General features: G+C 46.0%; 1 protein-coding gene across 11 annotated transcripts in view; it reads left to right on the top strand.

Moving 5' to 3' along the window:
• The window catches only part of PRKN (parkin RBR E3 ubiquitin protein ligase), a 1,409,627-nt gene that overhangs the window by 1,359,555 nt on the left and 25,671 nt on the right, over nt 1–24,401 (top strand). For all 11 annotated transcript variants that reach the window (XM_032162049.2, XM_058435658.1, XM_032162058.2 and 8 more), the window contains one exon: nt 10,912–10,995. In XM_032162049.2, the coding sequence (XP_032017940.1) occupies nt 10,912–10,995 (84 nt within the window). The remainder of the gene's footprint in view (nt 1–10,911; nt 10,996–24,401) is intronic.

Genomic DNA, 24,401 nt, shown 5'->3' with positions numbered 1-24,401 from the left:
TGTACTCAGGATGGACCTCTCCATTCTCAGTGCTGGGTTTCCTCAACACTGCGCTATCCTCTTCTGCTTCTCAGAAGTTGAGGCTTTTCCAGCTACTACTGCTTGTTCATTCTGCAAAGGTTTAATGATTCCCATTACTGTTAGGTCCTCGCAACTTCATGGTAATCACATGGAATTAGAAGTGACTTGAATTTGAGGTGACTGCAACCTATCCAAATGGAAATATGCAGTAGGCAAAGTGCATCTTAAAAGAGGAGTTGGGAAGGGTGGAATAGATTTTGAGAAGTTGTTAGAAGTGAGGCAATCAATTAAGCTTGATGTTCGAGTGCTCCCTGAAGGGGCAAATGTGAAGGGCAGAAAAACAAATGCCATCTCCACGTGCTCTTGCCCATCGACCTCAACCCTCCTGGATCTCTTCTATGGGACCCTTGCGACTTACACAAGAATACTCAATTCAACCCGTGATTGTACATTGCATCATGGAGTACACAATTGTCCTCCAGCTCTTTTGTTCCTTATAAATATCCACCTTAGCTGTAAGCTACTTGACTCTGGCACCTGGCTTGCCACGAAGAGCCACTGATCACCTACTATGTTCTAGCACCTGGATCTTGGGAAGACAAAGATGGATAAGATACAAATCCTATCCATTTAGAAGAGGAGATAGGTGGAGACAGTTTCATATAGAGGGTCAAACAGTTTAATAGAGGTATGTGTAAGAAAGAGTGCTTGGAAGGAAAACACCTTGATCATTTTGGCTGAGGCTGCAGGGGAAAGGGGCCAGGACAGGTATACCTGCAGGGCATCTATGAGACTGTTCAGCATACAATAAAGGGTTAATATATCATTTTGACTGATTGATTGATTGATCATTGAGGAGCTGTAAAACCTCCAAAGACAAAAGTCTGTAAGATGTGCTGGCAGGGTGTCCCCAAACATGGTCGGGCCTCTTTCCAAAGCTGGCCTTGCCCCAAGTTGCCCAGGGCGGGCCCAGGTGTTCAGGGAAAGCATTTTGCCTCCCCTGCTGTGCTAGAGAGCATACGGATGCCCACAGGCACATGGGACAAATTGGGCTCAAATTGCCATATGGCTTGGATTTCATATTTTTACTGGCATAGCGTAATCATTTTTACAGAGTCTAGTGCCTTGCTGCAGATTGTAAATGATAAGGTCACGAGGATTAGAGACCAGTTAAAAATTATAGAAGACATATGCTGTGCATTTTACTAATGAATGGCCATATTCAAACATGTTCACTAATTAATGGCAATATTTGAATGGGCCCACTAATGAATGGCGATATTTGAAAGTGGCATTGAATTTGATATTCTGTGACCAGTGCTCCAGTTCTAGAAGAAGCCAACTACTCCATAAGGTCTGAGAAATGCCCATTTTAAAGCAAAATTGGGCAGGCCTTGCAGGATGGTAAAGGGAATTCTCAGTTAGATATAGAAATTCGCCCGCCAAGAAGTTTGTTTAGATGAACAGGATGGTGTGAACGTATCACTGAACAAGAGTTCCAGCTTGCAACCAGGTCTCACCTCAGCCTTTGGGAAAAAGGTAAGCCATGACACAAATGCCAGAGCTGGGGACCTTGGAAGATAAGGACCGTCCCCATAGGAATTGTTTTCAGAAATGGTCACAGTAAAGACAGAGTAAGAAAGGAAGTGGGGGATTAGGGACCGAGAGCATACAGCACTCCCACCCCAGCTTCCCCTGTCCTCAGTGGACTGCTGCAGTCAGGGCACCTGGCGAGTGACACTGAGAGCCAAGTCTGCAAAGCTGAGGCTCAGGACACAGCCACAAGTGAGGGAAGCTGCCGTTCCCCCATTTGCTGTTTCTCTCTCTAATCTGCACCTCTAATTTGTTGGCTGGCTGTGTTTAAAGCCACTGAGCTTAAATGCATTACAAGTCCTTTCCTGGTAGGCGGGCCAGATTCAGGCCCGTCAGAATGAGACGACCAGCTCCGTGTGTGTTGAGCTGAGGAAGGTCAGAGTGGGCCTGACCACGGGCCACTCCTGACCTGGCATTGGCTGTGTAGACAAGACTTAAACGTGGCTCAGAGTAATTGCTTTGGCTAGGAACACAACTCTGTGGCGACAAAACACGTATAAAGAAGGTCTCAGCAAAGGTGCTGGGATGTATTTGATATTCTTTTAATGCAGCTTGACAAAGGCGCCGTCGAGAGCACAGTGTGTTGGGGAAGCAGCTTCCACACACCTTGCTGCTAACCCTGTGACTGACAAGGCTCGCAAAAGCAATCGAAATGGAAAGTCCATATGCCCTTGGACCCAGCTATTTCATGTCTAGAAATTTCTGCTACAGATTTCCTTTCACATGTGTGAAATGACCTGAAGAGGAGGACATTCCCTGCAGCTTTTTGTTTGTGATGGCAAAATACTGGAAGGACCTAAATGCTGATCGGACGGGCTGGTGAAATGAACAAAGGCACATCTATCCACTGGAATATTGTGTCGCTGTTCAGGAAGAATGGAGCAGCTCTCCGTGGACTAATAGACAGCCATCTGTAACATGCATTAAACGAAAAACCAACGAGCAGAGTACAGCACATTATACAATATTTTATAGGGTATTTTTGTCTAAAAATAGCATAAATTGATGATTGAGTGCAGAACATATTTCTGGACCAATACCTATACAAACAGGTGACAGTGATTGTCTCTGGGAAGCTATGTAGCTGACCAAGGAGGAAAGGAGACATTTTTCACAATGTACCTTTTGAATTTGTGCTACCTGCACATATTTTGCATTCAAAGAATACCTACTTTTCAAAAACCCATGACTCTGCAAATGATATTTCAGTAATGCTCTTAAAAGAAAAAAATAAGTGGCCAATAAACATTTTTAAGTTTATTTTCCCTTTAAGTTATGGTAAAAATCAAAACTATTTTGGAGTAGGAAGTAAATGTAAATAGCTTTGTCTGTAATTATAGACTGGATAGTTAATTCCCAGCAGAACCATTGCCAGGAGCACCACCTTATCATGTATCTTTTAATGTGAGGTGCTGAGGTCAGCCTGTTCAAAGTAAGCTCAGTGGGTCTTTTCTCCTCATTGCATGAACTCATCTTCTCTGAGGGGTCCCAGTTCTGAGACAGGTGGTACTAAAGTTTCCTACTAGACGGTACTCATAGTGAGTGCATCAGTGCAGACTGCACCACTGAAAGACGGGATGGTTACGTGCACGCACTTGATGATAGATATTGGTGTAAGAAAAGGAGATTTTCGGGGATCTTTTAAGAGCTTGCATGAATGGAAATTAAGCCAAAGAAAGTAAGGGCCTGTTCAAAGAGCAAACCTAAAACAAAAATAAGCCTAGGGCTGCAGGGTGTTAGAGGTCACAATATTTTGTGGGAAACTAATTGGCATTGTTTAATATCCTTGGGGATTAGTACAGAATTTGCGAAAGACAAAGGAACATGGCTACTCTGCAGAGCTGTAACCAGCCTCCTGAAAATTCTTTCTTTTTAGCCCTTTGGAGACCACACGTAGAACATTGTCTTCGTCTGTTTGCATTTGGAGCTTAGCACAGTTTAAGATTGCCTCACACCATGAGAGTCTGTGATTTTAAGATGTTGTGTACTTGAAAGGAAATAACCTTACTTTCTTCTTTTCAAAATTGTGTTTTAATGCGTTATAGTCTAACACCATCTCCGTTCTGTGGCACTGTCTTATCAGAACGAGTTTTGTATATTATCAGCGGCTGATCACTCATCGGGAGACTTCCTCTTTTGATATATTCCCTTTAACACACTGAGGCTGGACTTACATATCTCTGCTGCCATCTTCTGGAAAGCTACACACCAAAAAGAAAAATATTTCATCTATTCCCAAAGAAGTACAAATGTGTGCTTCATGCCTTTGATGTTTCCCTCGACTCTAGTAAGGGGTCCTAAGATGGTATTTGATTCTCTCCTATTCTTTTAACACAGAATTTCAGAGCCGTGGAAGAAAAATTAATGCACATAACAGAATGCTTTTATAATAGATGCAGCCATGATCGAAAACAGGCACAAAGAAATCTTGGCTTTCATAGAGAGATCATTCAACTTTAAGGATCCAAGCCTTATTTTAAGGGTCATTGCTTGTAGGTACCTACTGGCTCTCAACCTGATTGATCAGCAGCCACTGGAATATTCCGATTGCATTAGAAGCTGTTCATTTGGTTCCTTTTCATGCTTCCAGAGAGAAAGTACACATACAGCCCCTTTTGCATGTGTTCGTTATGGAAATACGGGAAATCAAACTCAAACATCAATCAAATGACTACGGCACTGATATGACATTGAATGAGTGATATGATGGGCCATTCACGTAGCTCTCTGGTAGTACAGAGTGTCTAAGGGGGCTGACAGTGACTTACCTCAGCATGTATACCAGCAAAGAGAGGCCTCATCCCTTTCTAGACAGCAGTCTTATGTCTTATGAGTAGTGTACAAGTGTGGCATTTCTGGGGAGGTTTCAGTTTTACCTGAGATTCACATAACAGTCATTATTATCAGTATATTGGGAACTGCTTTAATTAACAATGTGCTTACTACCCTCTTATTTTTCTACAGACTCTTACCACTTGTTAAACATCATAGCCCCATGGAGAAAACTATTTGTTGTGTTGTTGTGTTTACTGTGTACCAGAAACTGTGTAAATATTCATTACCTTATTATTTCTTCTTTGTAGATGCAAAAAAGCTCAAGCAAAGAGATGTTGGGCTCACACAGATAATAAATGATCCAGGAGGCCTCAGACTCCGGGTCTCTCTACTTCAAAGGGTTCACTTCTAAACACTAATCTACATCTGGTATTTAAACATATGAAGATCTAGTACATGATTTCACAGATTACAATGTGCTATTCTTTTATATGTTGCCTAGGGCCAAGATTTTACTCATCCTAAAAGTAAATACTCAACACATATTAGTTGCAAGACAAAAATATGACTTCAATGTTAAGAATAGTTTAGCTATTATGCAATAGAAAAAAACTGGCTTATTGAATTTAGCCTTTATTAAATAGTTTTTTAAAATTCTATACCTCCTTTTAGGCATTTAGGATAAGCTGATGACGAGAATTAAGTTAAAAGTGTGGCACCAAGCTCTCAAGCTTGAAAACATACCAAGAAGAATGTATTAGGTGACCATGTGCATTGTCAAATAAAAGGAAACCACCACACTACTGGAAGTGGTGAACTTTCTCCTGGTGTTGAATTCTGAGAGGAATTTGCCATATGGCTACCTGGAATTTAAAAAGAGAGAGAGAGAGAGGTTTGAACTATAATTTTGCAAATAACAGGGAAAGTTTAAATAGTTTTCATTTCTTCAGTTCTTTTGCAAAAGATTGGGAATAAAGTGACCTTGTTAAATTTTTTCTTTTCTTTTTCTTTTTTTTTTTGGAGACAGAGTCTCACCCTGTCACCCAGGCTGGAGTGCAATGGCATGATCTCGGCTCACTGCAACCTCCGCCTCCTGGGTTCAAATGATTCTCCTGCCTCAGCCTCCCAAGTAGCTGGGATTACAGGTGCCTGCCATCATGCCAGCTAACTTTTGTGTTGGTGGCTCACACCTGTAATCCCAGCACTTTGGGAGGCCGAGGCAGGCGGATCACGAGGTCAGGGTTCGAGACCAGCTTGGCCAAGCTGGTGAAACCCCGTCTTTACTAAAAATAATTTTTTTCTATAGGAGCTTTATCAGCCAGAGCTTCACCAGAGAGACCAGACCAGCAGGATGCTTATATCAAATATACATACACATACACACATATATGCATATGTGTGTGTATATCCCTACATATATACATGCAGGCACACATTGTATCTATATATATCTGTATATACACATATATATGGAGAGATTTACTGGAAGGAAGTGGCTTACATGGTTTCAGGGCTGGGTAGGCACCTCCTAAATCCACAGAGTGGCCCTCAGGAAGGGCAGGCTGGGACTCTTGAGCACAGCCTGACACTGCTGTCCCAGGCGAAATCTCTTCTTCCTCAGGGAAGCCCCGGTTGTGCTCTTAGGCCTTTCCACGGATTGAACCAGCCCCCTTCAGGTTATCTAGGATAATCTCTCTTACTTAAAATAAACTGACTATAGACCCTAATCACATCTACAAGAAAGCTTCACAGAAACACCTAGATTAGTGTCCGCTTGACTAACTGAGGACCATAGCCTAGCCAAGTTAATACATAAACTCTCGTCACAGGAACTATAATACAGTCCATGTGTTTGATTGCCTTCTAGCCAAATCTATAAGGGAATAGACTTTAGAGAGCCGATGAAATAAGTATGTATTACTTTTATAATTGTTTAAAGACATTTAAAATTTCTCAAAAAAAAAAAAAAAAAAAAAACTACAGAAATGGGTGGCATTTGTTAGATCCACTGCAAGAGAAGATAATCCTGAACATGTATGCGGTATAAACAGTGCTCCATGTTTCCTGGTATACTAACTTCCTTTCGGTTAATGTTGACTCATAAGGTTTGGAGAGGTATTATGCAGCTTAAGGGAGCCTCAGCAAATGTAAGACCATTTTTAAGTAATAGCAAATCCCTGGGTAAATTTCAGCCTTCTACATGGTTGGTTAAAAAAGGATCCACGCGCCCCTAGATAGGAGACATGCAGGTCAGCAGAATGGATGTGAAAATGTTGGAGCTAGGTCTGCTTTCTTCCTAGCTTTTTCTCTAGAAACGGCTATGCCGTGGGAAGTGTTTGCAAACTGGCCCGAACACTGTCTTAAGGAGTTTTGTATCTGCCTAACCCAGAGTTCCCCAGAATTCTGTTCACCATGCCCTTAGCAGCTCAGTACATTTTTCACGGCATTTCTAGGCCAAAAGAAATGCCTAACAGTTGTGGTTATGAGAGATTTTATACCACATAGCATAGTAAGAATTAATGTCATAACAACTTAATAGTTATCTGAAATGATAATTCACACAAATGGAAGGAAAAAATTAGCTTTATTTTATTCTTAAAAATAATCACATCTTGGCCAGGCACGGTGGGTGGCTCATGCCTGTAATCCCAGCACTTTGGGAGGCCGAGGCGGGCAGATCACCTGAGGTCAGGAGTTCAAGACCAGCCTGACCAACATGGTGAAATCCCGTCTTTACTAAAAATACAAAAATTAGCCGGGTGTGGTGGCAGGTGCCTGTAGTCCCAGCTACTCAGGAGGCTGAGACAGGAGAATTGCTTGAACCCGGGAGGCGGAGGTTGCAGTGAGCCGAGATGGTGCCACTGCACTCCAGCCTGGTCAACAGAGCAAGACTCTGTCTCAATAAATAAATAAATAAACAAATCACATCTTTGTTCCAAATGGATGTTTACATGGTACTTGTTTTCTATTCTGGTAACTTCCAAAAGCCCAGCTTTGCAAAGATAAAACGTCACCAAAAGGAAAATAGCACAATCTACGTTGACACTGGGAACTACCTTGAGTTAATAAATCACATAGTGTTCATCAGCCACGCTGTGTTTTACTTAAAATTCTAGAATATCCCAGGGCACTCCTGTGAGTTTGTTACAGTACCGCAGGGCACTCTCGTGCGTAGCATGAGAACTGAAGGTTGAGAGTCTTGAGTCCTGGATGATGTAATTGAAAACCCAAACATTTTCAAGATCAAATCAGACCTTCTAGACGTTTCCCCATTGCACATGAGAGAGGTTCATGTTACTTAATTGGGAAGGACCACTGCATGATAGATCTAAATTTAAATTATACTTTGAATAGAAGCAAATTAGCCAGTGCATTCCTGTGAAGTCATCACCGGAATATTCCTGCAGCATTTGCTTGCCTTTTGCCATGCTAAAGTGCGGAGGCTTTCATTTGATACGCTCTTCCCTTTCTGTTATTTCTCAATAGTCCATTCTTTGTAGTACTGGTGTGAAAGGGAATTTAATGTCTTTGTGTCAGGAAAGGCCTATTTATTCTGACAAACTGATCAACCTCCAGGGTGTTCCTCTACCATGAAACTGATTTTATATCTCATCCACGAGCTAATAAGATGTGAATGATTTTCCCTTTCACGCCAACAGATCAGATTTGCTTCTCTAGAAAGCAGTGGGCTGAGACCCCATTGCCAGTTCTCCATAATTCGGCCTTCCGTCCACACTTTTCCAACAAAGCATGTAAGAGCAGGGAAATGAGTGTGAGGCAGACCCAAGTATTAACAGATAAATGTTTTTAAAAATAGGAGAAAATCCTAGAACCCAACTCACTATTCAGTGAATTTGCTTTTAGTTCAGAGAGAATAAGATGTCAGAAGCTGAAACCGGGTAATGTTGGTGATTTGTGTAAGGACATTCTGACGCACACATGCTCTCCCACCAACCTTTAAATAAAGTTTACATTTCACTAAATTTGAGTTCAGTCTCTCTGCTATGAGAAGAAATAAGAATATAATATGTTAAAAGTGATGGCTTGAAGATCAATTGTGGCATATCTCTGAAGAGATTGTTTCCTTATAAAATGCTTTTCCTTTTTGTTTCTGATGTCCTGAGATTAAAATACTTTTCAGATGAATTTTTAAAACAAGAAATTGGACATAGGAAAGGAGAAAACTCTGTTCACATGGTGAAGACAACATGAAGGAAAAATAGTGCTGAGTAAAAGCTATTCTTTTTTGAGGCAAGGAGGAATTATAGTATATTTTGGGATAGAGTTGGTTTTATATCCTGTTTTTTTATTATTTTTGTTTTTCAATTCAAATCAGTCCTGTCTCAAGCAAAATTAGGCTAAATTCCTGACTTATACTGTAAGATATTAGTTTGAGAACTTTTAAGTCTCTGTAAATCTTTTGAATCTTCCAGACACCACTTTCAGCATATGATATTCTTATTTATTACTGTATCGGTTATTTACTGCTGTGTAAAAACCACCCTAAACTTTAATGATTTCAAATAACAATAGTCTACTTGGAATATGACCCAGTCACATAGCTGGCAAGTTGGTGCTGGCTGTCTACTAAAAGCTCAGACAGGGTTGTTCTTGTGGCTGAGGCTGTAGTTCTTCTCCATGTGGGCCTCTTGTGGGCTGTTGAGCTTCCTTACCATATGGCAGCTGGGCTTCAAGAGCAAGTGTCCCAACAGGAAATGGAAGCTTCTGGTTTCTTGAGGCCTGGGCCTAGAAAGTGGTACACCATCATTTCTACCATATTCTAGTAGTCAAGTACTCAACCCATCTGGCTGTCAGCAGAAGAGACATAAAGCCCACCTCTCAAGGGAAAGAGGATACTGTCAGTTTGCCTCCATGCTCTAAGACCACCACCATCATCCACACACCATACTTGTGGATGGCACTCTCTCCTCTGCTGAAACGCCTTCTCTGAATACAGTTTCTGCTGTGGGAGATGTTGCCCACAACTTATTAAAGAAAATTGCATTGAAAGAAACCAGTTTTCTGGTGAGGAAACTCCTTCCTATGAAACGGAGTAGGGACAAAAGAGTCCGTGTTGTTCTCATCTCCTTAAAGTTTAGAACACATTGTATGCTGTGGTTGCAGCCACTCAGCATGTGCTATCTCACTACCTCTCCCAGGGGTCATATGAGATAGTTATCACTGTTATCCTGGCATTTCCAAGGGGGAAACCAAGGCACAGAAACCAAGGTGGCTTTCCCAAGGTGTTTCAGGTGGCAGGGGATGGGATGATGACTCCAGTCCAGTGTGTTCCACTGCTGACCCACAACTCAACTGTGACAGCAACTTCAGAGCATGGCTGGTGGCAATGAGAATGGGACGTGCTTTCTGGAGAGGTCCATGGATCCCAGACAGGCAGCCCTGAACGAGCCTCACTGGCATTCACTCTTCCAGCTTTCTTCTTTGTCAGATGGCAGGTAGAGGGCATTGGTCCCTTGGGCGTCTTCAGTCCCACGGTGAATGCTGCTCATCATGTCTCAGTCCGTGTGTCTCTGTCCTAATGTCCTCTTCCTGTAAGGACACCAGTCAGATTGGACAAGGCCTCCCCTAACAACCTCATCTTCCCTTTACCACTTTAAAGGCCCTATCTCCAAATACAGTTACTTTCTGAGGTCCTGCTTCCACCTATCCATTATGAGGGGGCACGTTTCAGCCCATAGCCACCCATTTCTTTTTCCATAATAGGCTTTCAATACGAAAGTCCACTGGCATGGGCATATGAATCTTCTGTGAATGCAAACAAATATTGAATGTGAATGTCTTGAATGAAGTTTTTTCCTTACATTCTAATACCAATTAAACTTTGCTGTGGGTATTTATTTGCATTACTGTGTGTATTAGTCTGTTCTCACACTGCTACAGGGATATACCCGAGACTGGATAATTTATAAAGGGAAGAGGTTCAATTGACTCACAGTTCTGCAGGGCTGAGTAAGCCTCAGGAAACTCACAGTCATTGTGGAAGGGAAAGCAAAGACATCCTTCTTCACATGGTGGCAGGAAGAAGAAGAATGAGAGCCGAGCGAAGGGGGAAGCCCATTGTAAAACCATCAGATCTCGTGAGAACTCACTCACTATCACGAGAATAGCATGGGGGAAACCATCCCCACGATTCAATTACCTCCCGCCAGGTCTTTCCCATGACACACAGGGATTACAGGAGCTACAATTCAAGATGAGATTTGGGTGGAGACACAGCCAAACCATATCACTGTGTCTTCCACTAGACTGGAAACATCTTGAGGGAAGGAAATGTGACCCGTCATCTCTGTAGCCCTGCTATGGTGCTTGGAACACTCTTGAGTAAAGAGTGAACAATCCCATCAAAATATAACTTGATTTGTCTTTGCAAAAAAAGTAATTTGATACAGAAATTATCACACAAGCCAGAGGAATGAATATAATGAATTTGGAAAAGGAAAAATGTGTTATTGCCAAATGCAACCTAATGTCCCTAATTAATGGATGTGTGTTCTTTTGCAGTTTGCCTTCTGCCGGGAATGTAAAGAAGCGTACCATGAAGGGGAGTGCAGTGCCCTATTTGAAGCCTCAGGAACAACTACTCAGGTACAGAATGCCCTACTCATTCCTCCAAGCAGGGCTCTGGACACGGTGGGGGACTGGAGCCGTTTCCTGGAGGTCATGGAGAGAGAGTTCCATTCTAAAAAAGCAAGAAGCAGACTGGTAGCTGACAGCCATGGGAATGGGGCCCTGGCTTCCCCGAGAACGACTCCCCTCCTCGGGGCACTGTGTAGACTTCCCAATGGCCATTTGGGGCATGTCCAAAATAGCTTTTCCCTGGGCAGATATGGAACAGGGACAAGGCATGTGGGCATTTTCAAGGGAGTCCTTAGAGGGGAAATAAAACAATTTAACAGTCTCTAAATCAGAGAAATCCATACTAACTCTACTTCAATTTTTTTAACGCCCTAGTTTAGAATCTCTAGTGAAAATACCTCTATGAGTGGCATGTACAGAAAGATTACATTATGTAAGGATATCATTGTCTTTTAGCAGCATCCCGCCCTATGCTAACTGGTGTTTCAGTCCTCATTAAGTAAAGAATGTGTTGACTGAGCCTCACTCTCTAAGGTGCTATCTCAGTCTTAGGAAAATACAAATACATTTTATTTTATTTATTTATTTATTTATTTTTTATTTTTTTATTTTTTTGAGACAGAGTCTCGCTCTGTCGCCCAGGCTGGAGTGCAGTGGCGCAATCTCGGCTCACTGCAAGCTCCGCCTCCCAGGTTCACGCCATTCTCCTGCCTCAGCCTCTCCGAGTAGCTGGGACTACAGGCGCCCGCCGCCACTCCCGGCTAATTTTTTGTATTTTTTAGTAGAGACGGGGTTTCACCGTGGTCTCGATCTCCTGACCTCGTGATCCGCCCGCCTCAACCTCCCAAAGTGCTGGGATTACAAGCGTGAGCTACCGCGCCCGGCCTATTTTATTTATTAATTAGGATCAACCAAACCTTCAGGGAAAAAGAGTAAAAATGTCATTGCGGTAGATGAATTTGCTCATTATTTTTCTCCCAATGTAGATGTTAACAAGGGTTTAAACACCAAATCTTTGCAAATAAATCCTTTAGTCATTTTACTGATGGGAACCCAGTAAACAGACATAGAAATCCCAGAATATTTTGATTTTACAGTAGAGAATGTTAAAGATCTGGATGCTCTAAAATCAGAGCATGAATAAGTGTATCCCTATATGGAATTCTGCAGATGAGTTTATCCAATATTAGCATAACTAAATAAATAGAACTGGTGAATTTGGGTCTTCTCATCTGCTCCTAAATTGCCAGCCACGAGCATATGAGTGGATTTAGGACTGAGTTGCCATTTCCATAGCCCAGGCAGCAATGCTCCTTCTGTTGATTTTATTTTAGCTCAGGGACATTCAAACGCGAGCTTATCAGGTACTGACAGCAAAAGCAATAATGGCCCAGAGACCCCTGCCTCACGACCGCTGTAATGGAGGCAGGTATACCTGAGGCTCTGGGAAACGGAGTTACTCTAGCAATTTACATCCATATGCTCTGAGACTGCAAACATGGCAGAGGCTTCCACAAAGTGATACTCTGGCATCTACAGTATTTATTTGGAAACAGTAGCTGTAAGGGAAAGAAGAGCATTGCTTAACCTAAAGCCATCCAAGTGCCTGACCCTCCCTCTAATCCCATTCATTCTTCAGTCAAAGGGAACCATCCAGCCTTGGTGTTAAAGATAGAGGTAGCCCAAATTAAATGTTTTTAAATTGTTAAAACCTTAATATTGGATTCAGAAAAATAGGAAAAAGAAAGTTAGAGATGACCTAAACTATAGATGTCCAGTATCAAGGGAACCATGTCTGCAAACAGTGTCAATTAGCAGACATTAAATTGAAGATTTGAGTGGGTCAAGCAGCTGCTAGACTCTCTAGAAAAATGCATTGAAAAGTGTATTTCCCGGCTGGGCGCGGTGGCTTATGCCTGTAATCCCAGCACTTTGGGGAGGCCGAGGTGGGCAGATCATGAGGTCAAGAGATCGAGATCAGCCTGGCCAACATGGTGAAACCCCGTCTCTACTAAAAATACAAAAATTAGCTGGGTGTGGTGGTGTGCACCTGTAATCTCAGCTATTCAGGAGGCTAAGGCTGGAAAATCGCTTGAACCCGGGAGGTGGGGGTTGCAGCGAGCTGAGATCGCACCACTGCACTCCAGCCTGGCGACAGAGCAAGACACCATCTCAAAAAAAAAAACGAAAGAAAAAAAAAAGAAAAGAAAAGTGTATTTCCCTTCAGAGGCTCATAGGGGAGCCATGGGGGGAGATGTAGTGGAAAATGAATATCGTAATTACAGTAATATGCTAAACCAAAGCTTAGCAACTCTATAGCTTTATATAAAACGCTTCCAGGCTTCCCTGGAAAAGCCACGAAAGATGGGTCAGAGTTTGTCAGGACAGCAGGACGGTGTGGTAAAGGACATTCCAGCAGAGGGTGCCACATGGGCAAAGTTGCAAAAGCCAGAACCTCTTCAACCAGACTGTGTCCTCTGTGCCCCTGTGTCCCTAGGCCCAAGATGACATCTGCTGCATAGACATTTAATAGAACATTTATTGAGTGATGGTAGCATCTATAAAGAAAGAGACATTATTTCATTTTTTTTGAACCAGGGTCTCACTGTGTTGCCCAGGCTGGAGTGCAGTGGTATGATCTTGGCTCACTGCAGACTCCTTATCCTTGGCTCAGGCAACCCTCCCACCTCAGCCTCCCGCGTAGCTGGAACTGCAGGCACATACCACCACACCAGGCTACTTTTTGTATTTTTTGTAGAGACAGGGTTTCAGCATGTTGCCCAGGCTGGTCTTGAACTCCTGAGCTCAAGCAAGCCTCCCAAAGTGCTGAGATGACAGGCGTGAGCCATTGCGCCCCATGAGACAATTATTTCATTCATTCAACAAATACGCATTAAACACCTGTAATATGTTAGGCATGGTTCTAGGCCCTCAGGACAAAGAGCAAGACAACGTCCCTGCTCCCATGGAGTTGCTATGGCTTCAATAGATGCCACAGAGGTTGCACAAGCAACTGATATGATAGGAATTCTGAGGAGGTATAGTTAATCCACATCAGCGTCATCCCAGAAAGAACTCAGGATGAAGCCGCCCTGCAGTTAGACGCCCCCCAGGAGATGAGGCCCTTCCTGCTTCTCGTTCCTGATCACAGGGCCAGCCTTCAATTCCTCTTATTTGGAAACAAAGCAAACCAACCAGCCAAACTAAAAAGATGTCTGCTGGTGAACAGTTGCCAGACAATGGAAAGCAACTAATTGGGGTCTTTGCTGCCATGTTTTCCTACGTCTCTGATTCGATCAGGGTCCCTTGGGAGAGAGAAGCCAACCCAGATGGGCACAGGAGGAGATGTTAATGGAAGGGATGACCTGCAGAGGCAGGCTGGGGCCGCAGGAACCATCACAGGGCTGAGGGCCTCGGAGCAAGCATCAGTGGGGAGCCATGACCACCCCGGGCCTGCAGAGGCAGGGGGAGGAAGAGTCCCGTGAACCCCGTGAGCTGCAGCCATGGAGAAGGGGCCTCATGACAGGAGGTGTCATCATGGGGCATCCAGCGTTGCCCAGAAATAGCCCCACACAGGAAGGGAGTGAGCATGGACATCCTGCCTCCTGCCTCCTGCCATCTGATCTCCTGCTAATGTCTCCCGTGGGCCATACCCCACCGAAGCCAGGCACAAGGGATCCTAGGGGCACAGCCCATGGGAGCCAGCCTTCCAGGTGCAGAGCAGAGAGGGGGAAGAATACAGAATCACCAGCACCTTCTATGAGTGAATTTACCAGTCTTCCCAAGTTTCCTTATTTCGACCATAGCTGCTCTTGGATGTGGGAAGGCACGAACCAAACAAGCTATTTCTTCAAATTTCATGACCCAATTCGATTTGATAACAGAATGAAGGGTTTTTATTTTCATAGAGCCGGCTTATTTTCTGTTCCCTGCATTTCTCTCAAGCAGCATGGTCTCCAGGAGGATGACCTCTGCAGTTTCATTGACCTGAAATCTTTGAAAGGATGACACTCTACACATCTCACAATAAAAGCCCAATTGCAGCCTCCCTTGGAACTGAAGGCTTTAGATGTGCTCTCACGTCTGAATTTTGCTAATAATAACTAAATACCCTCATCAGCCCTCTTCACACTTTCTTTCAATTCTATTCAGTTGCGGGGTTGCTTTGAGCCATTTGTGACTCGTTTCTGCTGTTCTTCCCTTTAGCTTTGATTGGTTTCTGTTCTTGCACATTACATGCTCCAGCCAGGCGAGCCCATTTCTCTTGAGTCCCAATCAGCTTTTCCTATCAGTTAGACTGTTGGACCTAAAACTTAATGCATTTTTTGATTAATGCAATAATTTTTTTAAAGCGAACTCAAAAATTGGCTTTAAATTGGTTTTAAAATATTGAACAAGCTTTAAGCTGAAACTACTGGGAGTTTGGGAAAGCAGTGACAGAAGATCAATCCATCACAGACTAATGAGAGTCCGATCCCATTTGCTTTCGTTGTTTTTCCCTGCTGTTCTCCTCCCCATGTTCCAGTTCCTTCCGCGTATTCCCCCTGGAGACTTGCTAATAACTACACACTTGCTCTTGCAAGCCACATAAACTGGTTCTAAGTAGTTGATATTCCTCTCCCTATTCAACAGGAGTGCAGACTGAGACTTCCGGATTTTTAGTGGTGTTATCTAAAGCCACAGGGGGTATCAATTTCAGTGGCTATACTTGATCCAAGTAGTTGGGGATCAGCACCTGCTCTCTCTAATATATCTACAGTGTCTGAGGGGAGTGTGCCCATGCCTGCCTACCAACCATGCCTCCTGCCCAACATTCTAGGCCCAGATCCTGTTACCTCCTCCCAGAAGCCATCTGCCCTCCCCACTACATCCTGTAAGCTTTCAGACAACTGTACATTCTGATATATTCATCACTTGAAATATCGTTTCTCTGTCTCTTCACAAAAAGTCTGGGCTTTGTTTGTTTTTTGTTTGTTTGTTTTTGTTTTGTTTTTTTGTTTTGTTTTGTTTTTTGAGATGGAGTCTCGCTCTTTCGCCCAGGCTGGACTGCAGTGGTGCTATCTCGGCTCACTGCAAGCTCTGCCTCCCGGGTTCATACCATTCTCCTGCCTCAGCCTCCCGAGTAGCTGGGACTACAGGCACCTGCCACCGTGCCCAGCTAATTTTTTGTATTTTTAGTAGAGACGGGGTTTCACCGTGTTAGCCAGGATGGTCTTGATCTCCTGACCTCGTGATCCACCCGCCTTGGCCTCCCAAAGTGCTGGGATTGCAGGCGTGAGCCACCGCGCCCGGCCTAAAAAGTCTGGGCTTTGTTAGTGCAGGGTTTGCGCCGGTCGCATCCTGTATCCTTCAGTGCCTGGCATAGAGTAGATTCTCATTAAGTGTTTGTTGAATGAATACAAATCCCTCCTTCATCCACACACCTCCCTCCCTACCATGAAGCAGGGTAAGTACAGGAAAAGAATGGACAGTAGCTTCAGGGCTGGATTATGTCTCAGTAATCTTTTGAATCATAAAAGAAAATTAGATTTTCACAGTAAACCTCAGTTCCTTCCATCTGCCTCCTAAATTAGAAAAATAAACCCACCATTTGCTTGGGATAAATATAATAATGTGCACTTGTATCGTGCTTGATTACAAAGCACTTTCAAATACACCATCTTATTCTGAGCCTTATCTCAAGGTTTTGTGATAGATTTTGTCCATAGGCAAGGGAGAGGGAGGGAGAGTGGCCGGGGGCATAGAGTTGACAGGCCCCTGACCATTATTTTACCCAGGTCTTTGGGAGCTGCACCAGCCAGAACTGATGACCATTCCAGTCCCAGTGAAGCAGAAATGTGCTTCCATTGTTCTTACTGGTCACTCTGCCTTTTGAAAGAGGGGAATGAGTGGGCTGTTGTTGGCTTGTCAGACACAATACCAGGGATGGCCAACTCAGATGCCAACAGCAACACAACTCTTAAATGAGTGAGGCAGAGTTGAAGCCTGCTTCATGGACCTGTCAATATTTTGATAAGGATGCAAAGATAAATTTCATTTTCTTCTGCTTTTCCTATTAAAACAAACAGAACAACAAAAACACATCAACCTAAAAGCCTGCAAGCATAATGACACATAGCCCCATGCCAGCGCAGGTGGGGTGGTCTGTGGCAAACTGGAGTGGGCATGGCTTGTTGTGGGGGGTTGGGGAGACACCTACTACACAGCTCCCCAGTTCAGGTCCATGTTTACCCAGCAGAAATGTGAGCCCAATGGTACCAGGCCTTCCAGTGTGATTTTGTGATGTCAGTAGCATAAAATCCATGTGTTTTTGTTAAATATCTTTATTTTTAAATGTTGAGAATTAACATTTTTTAAAATCTTAAACACATCCATAAGTAGAATTTTGGCTGCAATGTTGTGTTACACTTCCTACATTATGTGCCTTTGAACCTCATTTCGACTGTGAATTTCTTATAATTAGTGGAAAGAAGGAAGAAGAAGGATGCTCAGTACACATTTATAAGGCACCTTTTATTACCACGCATGGTACTGGGCATTTTGGATACAACATTAAAGATAGATTTGGTGGGAGGCTGAGGCAGGAAAATCACTTAAAGCTGGGAGGCGGAGGTTGCCACTGCACTCCAGCCCAGGCGACAGTGCGAGACTCTGTCTCAAAAAAAAAAAAAAAAAAGATAGATTTGGACTTGGCCTCTGTTCTCATAGGGTTTGTAATCTAGTGAAGTAGAAAACCAGTTTGACAAATAATTAAAATGTCGTATGCTAAGAGGCACAAGAGAGAATGTTCAGGATGCTTTGGAAGCATAAAAGTGGGACCTGGCCAGTTCTCCACGGGGTTGGAGGAATTGTTCATTGGAAGAAGTGAAATTTGAGACCTACAGGGATGAGCTCTTCAGGCAAGGAAGGAACTCACGGGTGTCCTAAGCAAAGGGACAAGGTGTGCAAAGTTCTGGAGATGAACATGAATGACATGTTCAGGGAGGTGGAAGATACTCCCTTGATTGTGCCATAAAGTGATGGTGGCTGTGGCCACAGGCTAGGCTGGAGACGGAGCCAGGAAATGAAGGGCCTTATCAGTCACAGGCAGGAGCTTGGGATTTAGGGCAGTGAGAAGGCATCTGGAGATTTTTTTAAGATTGACGTCATCAGATGGGTGCTTTCGAAAGATCTCTGGCTAAAATATGAAAAACACTTAGTAGGGAATTGTAATAGTACATGTTTTCCAGGAAGAAAACCCTGAGCTGCTTGAGATTCGAATGCAGACTGTGTACTGGAGGATGCTGTGGGGAATCGCACGAAGGCTGAACTGCCGTGCAGTTGCCACAGCAGGTCCTAGAAGGAGCTCTGGAGCTGGATGAGCCTTCTGAGTTGTTGTGCATGGACACAGGGTGGTCAGGCCTTACCTCCCCATGCATAGACCAGGTTTTCAATGTGGGCTTCCCCCAGAAGGGAGAATGGCTTTGGGTGAAGCAGCTTTCTTCAGCTGGGGGCACTTCCGGAGTGGAGACTTGGCAGAGAGCTGTCTGCTGCGGACACAACCAGCAGCAGGGGTATCAGTCCTGGAGGAGGGGTCTGGCCAGCCTCACAGCATCTGCTGTTGTCTACCCCTTGCACTGCCTGGAGACGTTTGCTTGTGGAATGAAAGAGACTGGAGAAATGTACAAATGGAAGGTTGGCAGGGTACACTATATACAGCTCATGCTGCCACAGCTGGTCTTGAAGTTGCAGCTGACTCGCATTGACTTCCTTCTCTCCTACTCATTCTAGATTCCCCTCGCCCTCAGAGAAGACCTCTAGGTGGCTTACCTGGTGGGGTGACACAGACATATCCCTGATGGGTCCAGGCCCCTGGGTGCCATTCTAAAGCCATGACTACTGAACGATTTGCTATCAACATTGGGCAAGGGAGGACCAAGAGATGCCACAGTGACCCACCTGGGTGCCAAATGCATTCTTCCCATTTAAATGCCCCATTCTAGAACTGCAGCCCTGCCTGCTCCCAAGAGTCAGTTATCCCTTCCAGGATGGCGACTCCGTTTCTAACCTGCTAATCCCTTGGCAAATGCAACATAAAATGACCAGAACTCTTGCTGTGTTCTCTGGCAAAAGTAGTCTCATGCCGGAAGCCAGGGCCCCTACATGTGTAAGGCCAGGTTGCACAGATGGAGAGCATCAACTCCAAGTGGGCCACTGGGAGTGAGAAGTGGGGCCATCCCTACTTCCACCCCTTGATTCCTGAACCATTGCGTTCTACCCGCTGGAGGCACACCCTGCACCGTGGTAGTTGTTGATACAGAGTGTAAACCCCACCTTAGAGGACAGTGCCCACGTCACAGTGCAGCTCCAGCGGCATCGTGCAAGCCTGGTCCATCCATCTCATCAGGTCAACAGCTTCTGGGCAGTAGGATGTGTGACAGGACCAGTGTTCCCATGGGCGTGCGCCCACTGGGACACAATGCAGTGTCATGCAGGGTGCCGGTAGCCTGCAGATGCTAGTGCTGGCTGAGGCTCTCTTGCCAAGAAAGGCAAACCCACACCCAGAATAGGAGTCACTTCCTGTCAAGATGGAGTGTCTTCATCTTCCCTGGTGTCAGTGTCATCCACTTGACACCCACTGGCCAGTTAGTTGGTCTCCTCGAGGAGTGGAGTACACACAGGACTCAGTGCCGCTCTTTGTTGCTGGCAGGTTGAATGTTGGCAGTGTGGCAGATGGGGGGATGCCTGAGCTGGGGGGCCTGGCAGGGCTTCAGCTCACCACCACGCTTGCTCCACGCAGGGGTGCCCTGGCCCAGGACTGCTGTGGCCAGTGTCGGAGGCTGGCAGCGGGTCCACTGGCCGGGTCGCTCCCTCTGCCTGTTGAAGTGCTCTCCTGTGAGCTCTGCCGTGCTGTGCAAACATGCAGATATGCCCTGCCCCTCCCACGGGTCTGTCCACGTGCCTGCTCTGCAGAGTCCCTTGGCTCACCTGTCCTCAGTCTTCCAGATTTTCTCTGTCCCTGCCCTTAAGGAGGCTGCCAAGGTGTTTGCCACTGCTTAGGAGCTTGTATCTATTCCTAACTCGGGACTCTTTCCTGGATGGCTTATAAACAACACACATTTATTCCTTGCAGTTCTGGAGGCTCAGAAGTCAAAGATGAATGCACTAGCAGATCTGGGGTCTCATGAGGGACCACTTTTTGGTTTGTAGATAACGTCTTCTAGCTATACCCTCACATGGTGGAAGGGGCAAGGCAGCTCCGTGGGGCCTCCCGGGATGAGAGGTGACTGGTTAATGCCCTCTCTTTATAAGGGCACTAATTCCATTCCTGAGGGCTCTGACTTAGGACCCAGTCACCTTGCAAAGGCCTCACCTCCTAATCCCACCACCTTGGTGACTGGGTTTCAACATAGGAATGTGGGGAGACACAAACACTCGGACCATAGCAGTTGCGTTGCCCAAGGCTCTGCCTACTGACAGAGTCTCCCCTTGCCACTCTCTTTCAACCCTAAAGAGGATTACAGGATAGCGACGGGGCATTTTTGGCTTGCAGCCGTATGTTAAGCTAACTCAATTGTGAACCAAGCTTGGATCCCTCACTGTGTCATAAGGAATCTCCCCAGCCCAGCCACCACCACCGTGGGGCCATGATTGTGAGCCCGAGGAGAGGCAGTCGCGCCACGGTGTGGGTGGCACGGGGGTCTGAGGACCTGCTTGTGCAGCTCGCTCATGCCCCATGGGTCTGCTTGGGCCTGGGCCTGGATGCCCCACTTGTGTCTTATGACAATTGCTGAACTGATGCTCCAACTCCACAGGGCTTAGTAGCATGCCAGGGGCTCTTTTTCAAATGGTCCATCGTTCTCAGCTCCTGAACCCCCAGAATCTTTACTGGGATGCTCTTACTGGCCCGCAGGTAGCCCCGCATGACCTCTTTTTCCTCCACAGACACCTGGAATCCACAGGGTCTGCCTGTGTGCACAGCCACAGAGACAGGGCGCTTGCATGCCGCCTGACCCTGCCCCTTGGCTCCTCGGGGCCCCACTCAGAGCTTCCAGCACTGTCTTCCAACAGTGACAGGCTCCTCTTTGGCCACTGGCAGGAGGGATTCCAGCTCTAACTCCAGTTTAGAGTTTGCTTCCTAGGACTATCCAGGCACCAAATGCCACAGGTTATAGATTCCCAGGAGAACAGGCTCTGAGACTTGCAGGCAGGGAGTGTCTCAGGGGTGCCCTCAACAGCACCTTCAGGAAGAGAAGGAAGCAGGGTTGGGCAGACGTGGAGTCCCACTGCAGTGTGGTTGCCACAGAAGACTGAGGGGAGCCAGAGGTAGGAGGCTAGAGGTGGGCCCTTCGCATCCACCCTCCACCACTGGGCGTGAGCTGTCCCACCACCGTGATGTGACGGTGTGACCTCAGTCCCAAGGTGGTTAGGCTGGGAGCACAGCAGAGCACCCCCTCAAAGGGCCAAACCAGAGACACACTAGGCACCAGGAATCCGGCCAGGGAATACAGAGGAGGGGATGGGCTTGAGGTAGGATCCGCAGAAATTGGCAGTGGATTAGGAGACAGGATGAGAGGTGACAGGTTAATGTTGATGCATGGATGTCTAGCTTGGAACGACAGTGGTGCTATTGGCTGGAAGACGAGACAGAAACAAAAGCAGGTTTTTCAGGGAGACACACGTTCATTGTGGACATCTCAGCTGGGGTTCAGTGGGGAAAGGAGTGGATGCCTAGACCACCTCAGAGGAGAATCTAGGCTGGAGCCAGCGATCAAGATGCAAGATTGACAATCTCCAACGAACTGCCCCTTACCCATGCTCCCCACACCCACGCCCACCCCTTCAGAGTTACAGTCCAGGAGAGGCTAGGAGGTGCACCTCCCTCAGTGGAGGACACTGAAGCAGCCGTGGCTCCGGGGAGCCGAGATCTTTTGATATATTTTGCCCCAGCACCTCACCGCAGAGCCGTCTCTCAGCCATTGGCTGCCTTCACACACAAATGCAGTCCCAGTATTGGAAGACGGGTGTAATTTATTATTCCCGGAGATCTAGATCCCTAGTTATTTGGGAGTGTATTTTCTGAACCACTTGTTGGTTTAAGTCAAGCAGGTTTGATGCCACTTCTCTTGAATCCATGACCCTGGACCCGCCGCCTAAGTGGATGTACAGATGGGATGGAACGGCTGCAACAGATCTCCATTAAAGCCAGTGCATCCTTCGGGCTCGGCCTTGCACTGTGAAAAGCTGAGTCAGTGCCAGGACAGCACCAGCCCCTCTGCAGTGCGTTTCCAAGGCACTCAGCTTGTGTGCGAAGGTTTGCTCTGGGGCAGCAGAAATGGCCCTTGGCAAGTCGTCAAAGGCCCGGTTTGATTTCCTCCTCTTCCAGGCAAGTTGCTCAAAGGCTCACAGCCTTTTTGTCACCTGCCACACAGGGCCAGTAAGATCTACCCAGCTATAAATAATGAAATGAGTGTGTGTTTAGGCGTTTGTAAGTTGCAAAGTACTACAAAACGGTGAAACTTGGCGGTTTGGGTTTTTAAGGCTGAATGCTAAAAATGTCAGGCACTGTGGACAGAGGAAAGGAAAGATAAGATCGATTGGGATTGAAAGACAAGTGAAGGCATGTTTGTGTGCGCACACACACAGTGGCACCGCACGCCTGCCCGTGGAGGCTGATCCTGACCATGCAGACCGGGGGCTGGGGCTCTTCAAGCACACTTCTGTACTGCAGAAACCCTTCTTCTCTTCCGGACTGTCACTCCAGCACAGCAGAGCACTGAGCCTCTGCAAACTTCCCTGCAATGTCAGCTTCCGGCCAGGGGCATCCTCCTTCTGCAGGAGCCTCAGCACCCCCGGGGGGGTTCCCTCCACCGCAGGAGTTCTGCCCTGAGGAGCACGGCCTGCAGGTCCCCTGAGCTCTCACCTGTGGGGGTCATGGCCTGCGGGTCCCCTGCACTCTCTCCTCTGTGGGGGTCACGGCCTGTGGGTCCCCTGCGCTCTCTCACCTGTGGGGGTCGTGGCCTGTGGGTCCCCTAAATCTTCCCTCTGCACAGCCAGCCACAGTGCAGCCTCCACCAGATGCCTGCCTGGCCTGACACATGGGACCCTCCCCTGAAAATGATGCTGTCCCGGAGGCTTTTGGATCCCAGAGGGGTTTTAGGATCCCAGCAGAGTTGGTAAAAGAGGTCTGAATGTAAATTCCGAAACTGATTTTGCAAGTCTATACCCTGTATACCCTGTGTACTAGACTCCATAAACCAGCGGCTAGAACAAGTTCGCAATGTGGAAAATATTTTTCTAGAAACTTATTATCACAGTTACACACCACACACACACCACACATACATCACACATGCCACACACATAAACATAACACATACATCACACATACACATCACACATATACACACACATGCCACACATACATCACACATGTCACACACATAAACATAACACATACATCACACATACACATCACACATCTATAGCACACATCACACATATACACACACCACACATGCCACACACATAAACATGACACACACATCACACATACACACCACACATATATGGCACACATCACACATATACACACACATATACATACCATGCACACCATGCATTACACACACCACACACATGCACCACACACCCATCACACACACCACACACATGCACCACACACACATAAACATAACACACATCACATCCACATACACCACATATACATATAACACACACGGCACACACACATACATAACATGCACACCATACGTTACACACACCACACACGTGCACCACATATACCACACACACACCCCACACACACTACACATACGGCATACACATATACACAACACACATACACACAGAACACACACCACACACAGATACATAACACTGCACACACTTGCCACTCACACACACACCGCATACCCCACGGGCATTTGGATCTCCTCAAAGGAAAGCGCTCCTGGCAATTCTCTGCACCCCACTCAGTATCAGGAGGGAAGCAGCTGCAGTGCACCTCTGATGTACCAGATGGCGCTAAACCCTTAAGGAAAACGCTGGATTTGGCCGGAAACAAAAATAAAATGAGCTGGGGGAAAAGGGAGTGAACGCCACTTTGAAAGGCACCCCAGCCACGCCTGCATAGTGGCCCAGACGACAACAGGCAGGAGGGAATCGAAGGACTGTGCCCCAGGAGGAGCATTTCTGAGAGGTGTGCAGATTTGAAAAGCTAACAGCTGGATCCTGGCCCCCATAAATCCTTCATTAAAAATGGGGCTTGCAGAGAGAGAGGGCAAAATATTGTCACGCCACAGAAAAGCATGTTGACCATGTGTGAGGAAAACGGTTCACCTGCTCTACACTTGTTCCTTGCAAGCACGGAGGCACAGCCCGTTTAAACTCACCCTGCAAGCACGGAGGCATAG

This window comes from Hylobates moloch, unplaced genomic scaffold (assembly GCF_009828535.3).
Source record: "Hylobates moloch isolate HMO894 unplaced genomic scaffold, HMol_V3 SCAFFOLD_2, whole genome shotgun sequence".
Lineage (NCBI taxonomy): Eukaryota > Metazoa > Chordata > Mammalia > Primates > Hylobatidae > Hylobates > Hylobates moloch.
Note: the sequence above shows the minus strand (reverse complement) of the source record. Positions and strands in the feature narration are given on the sequence as shown.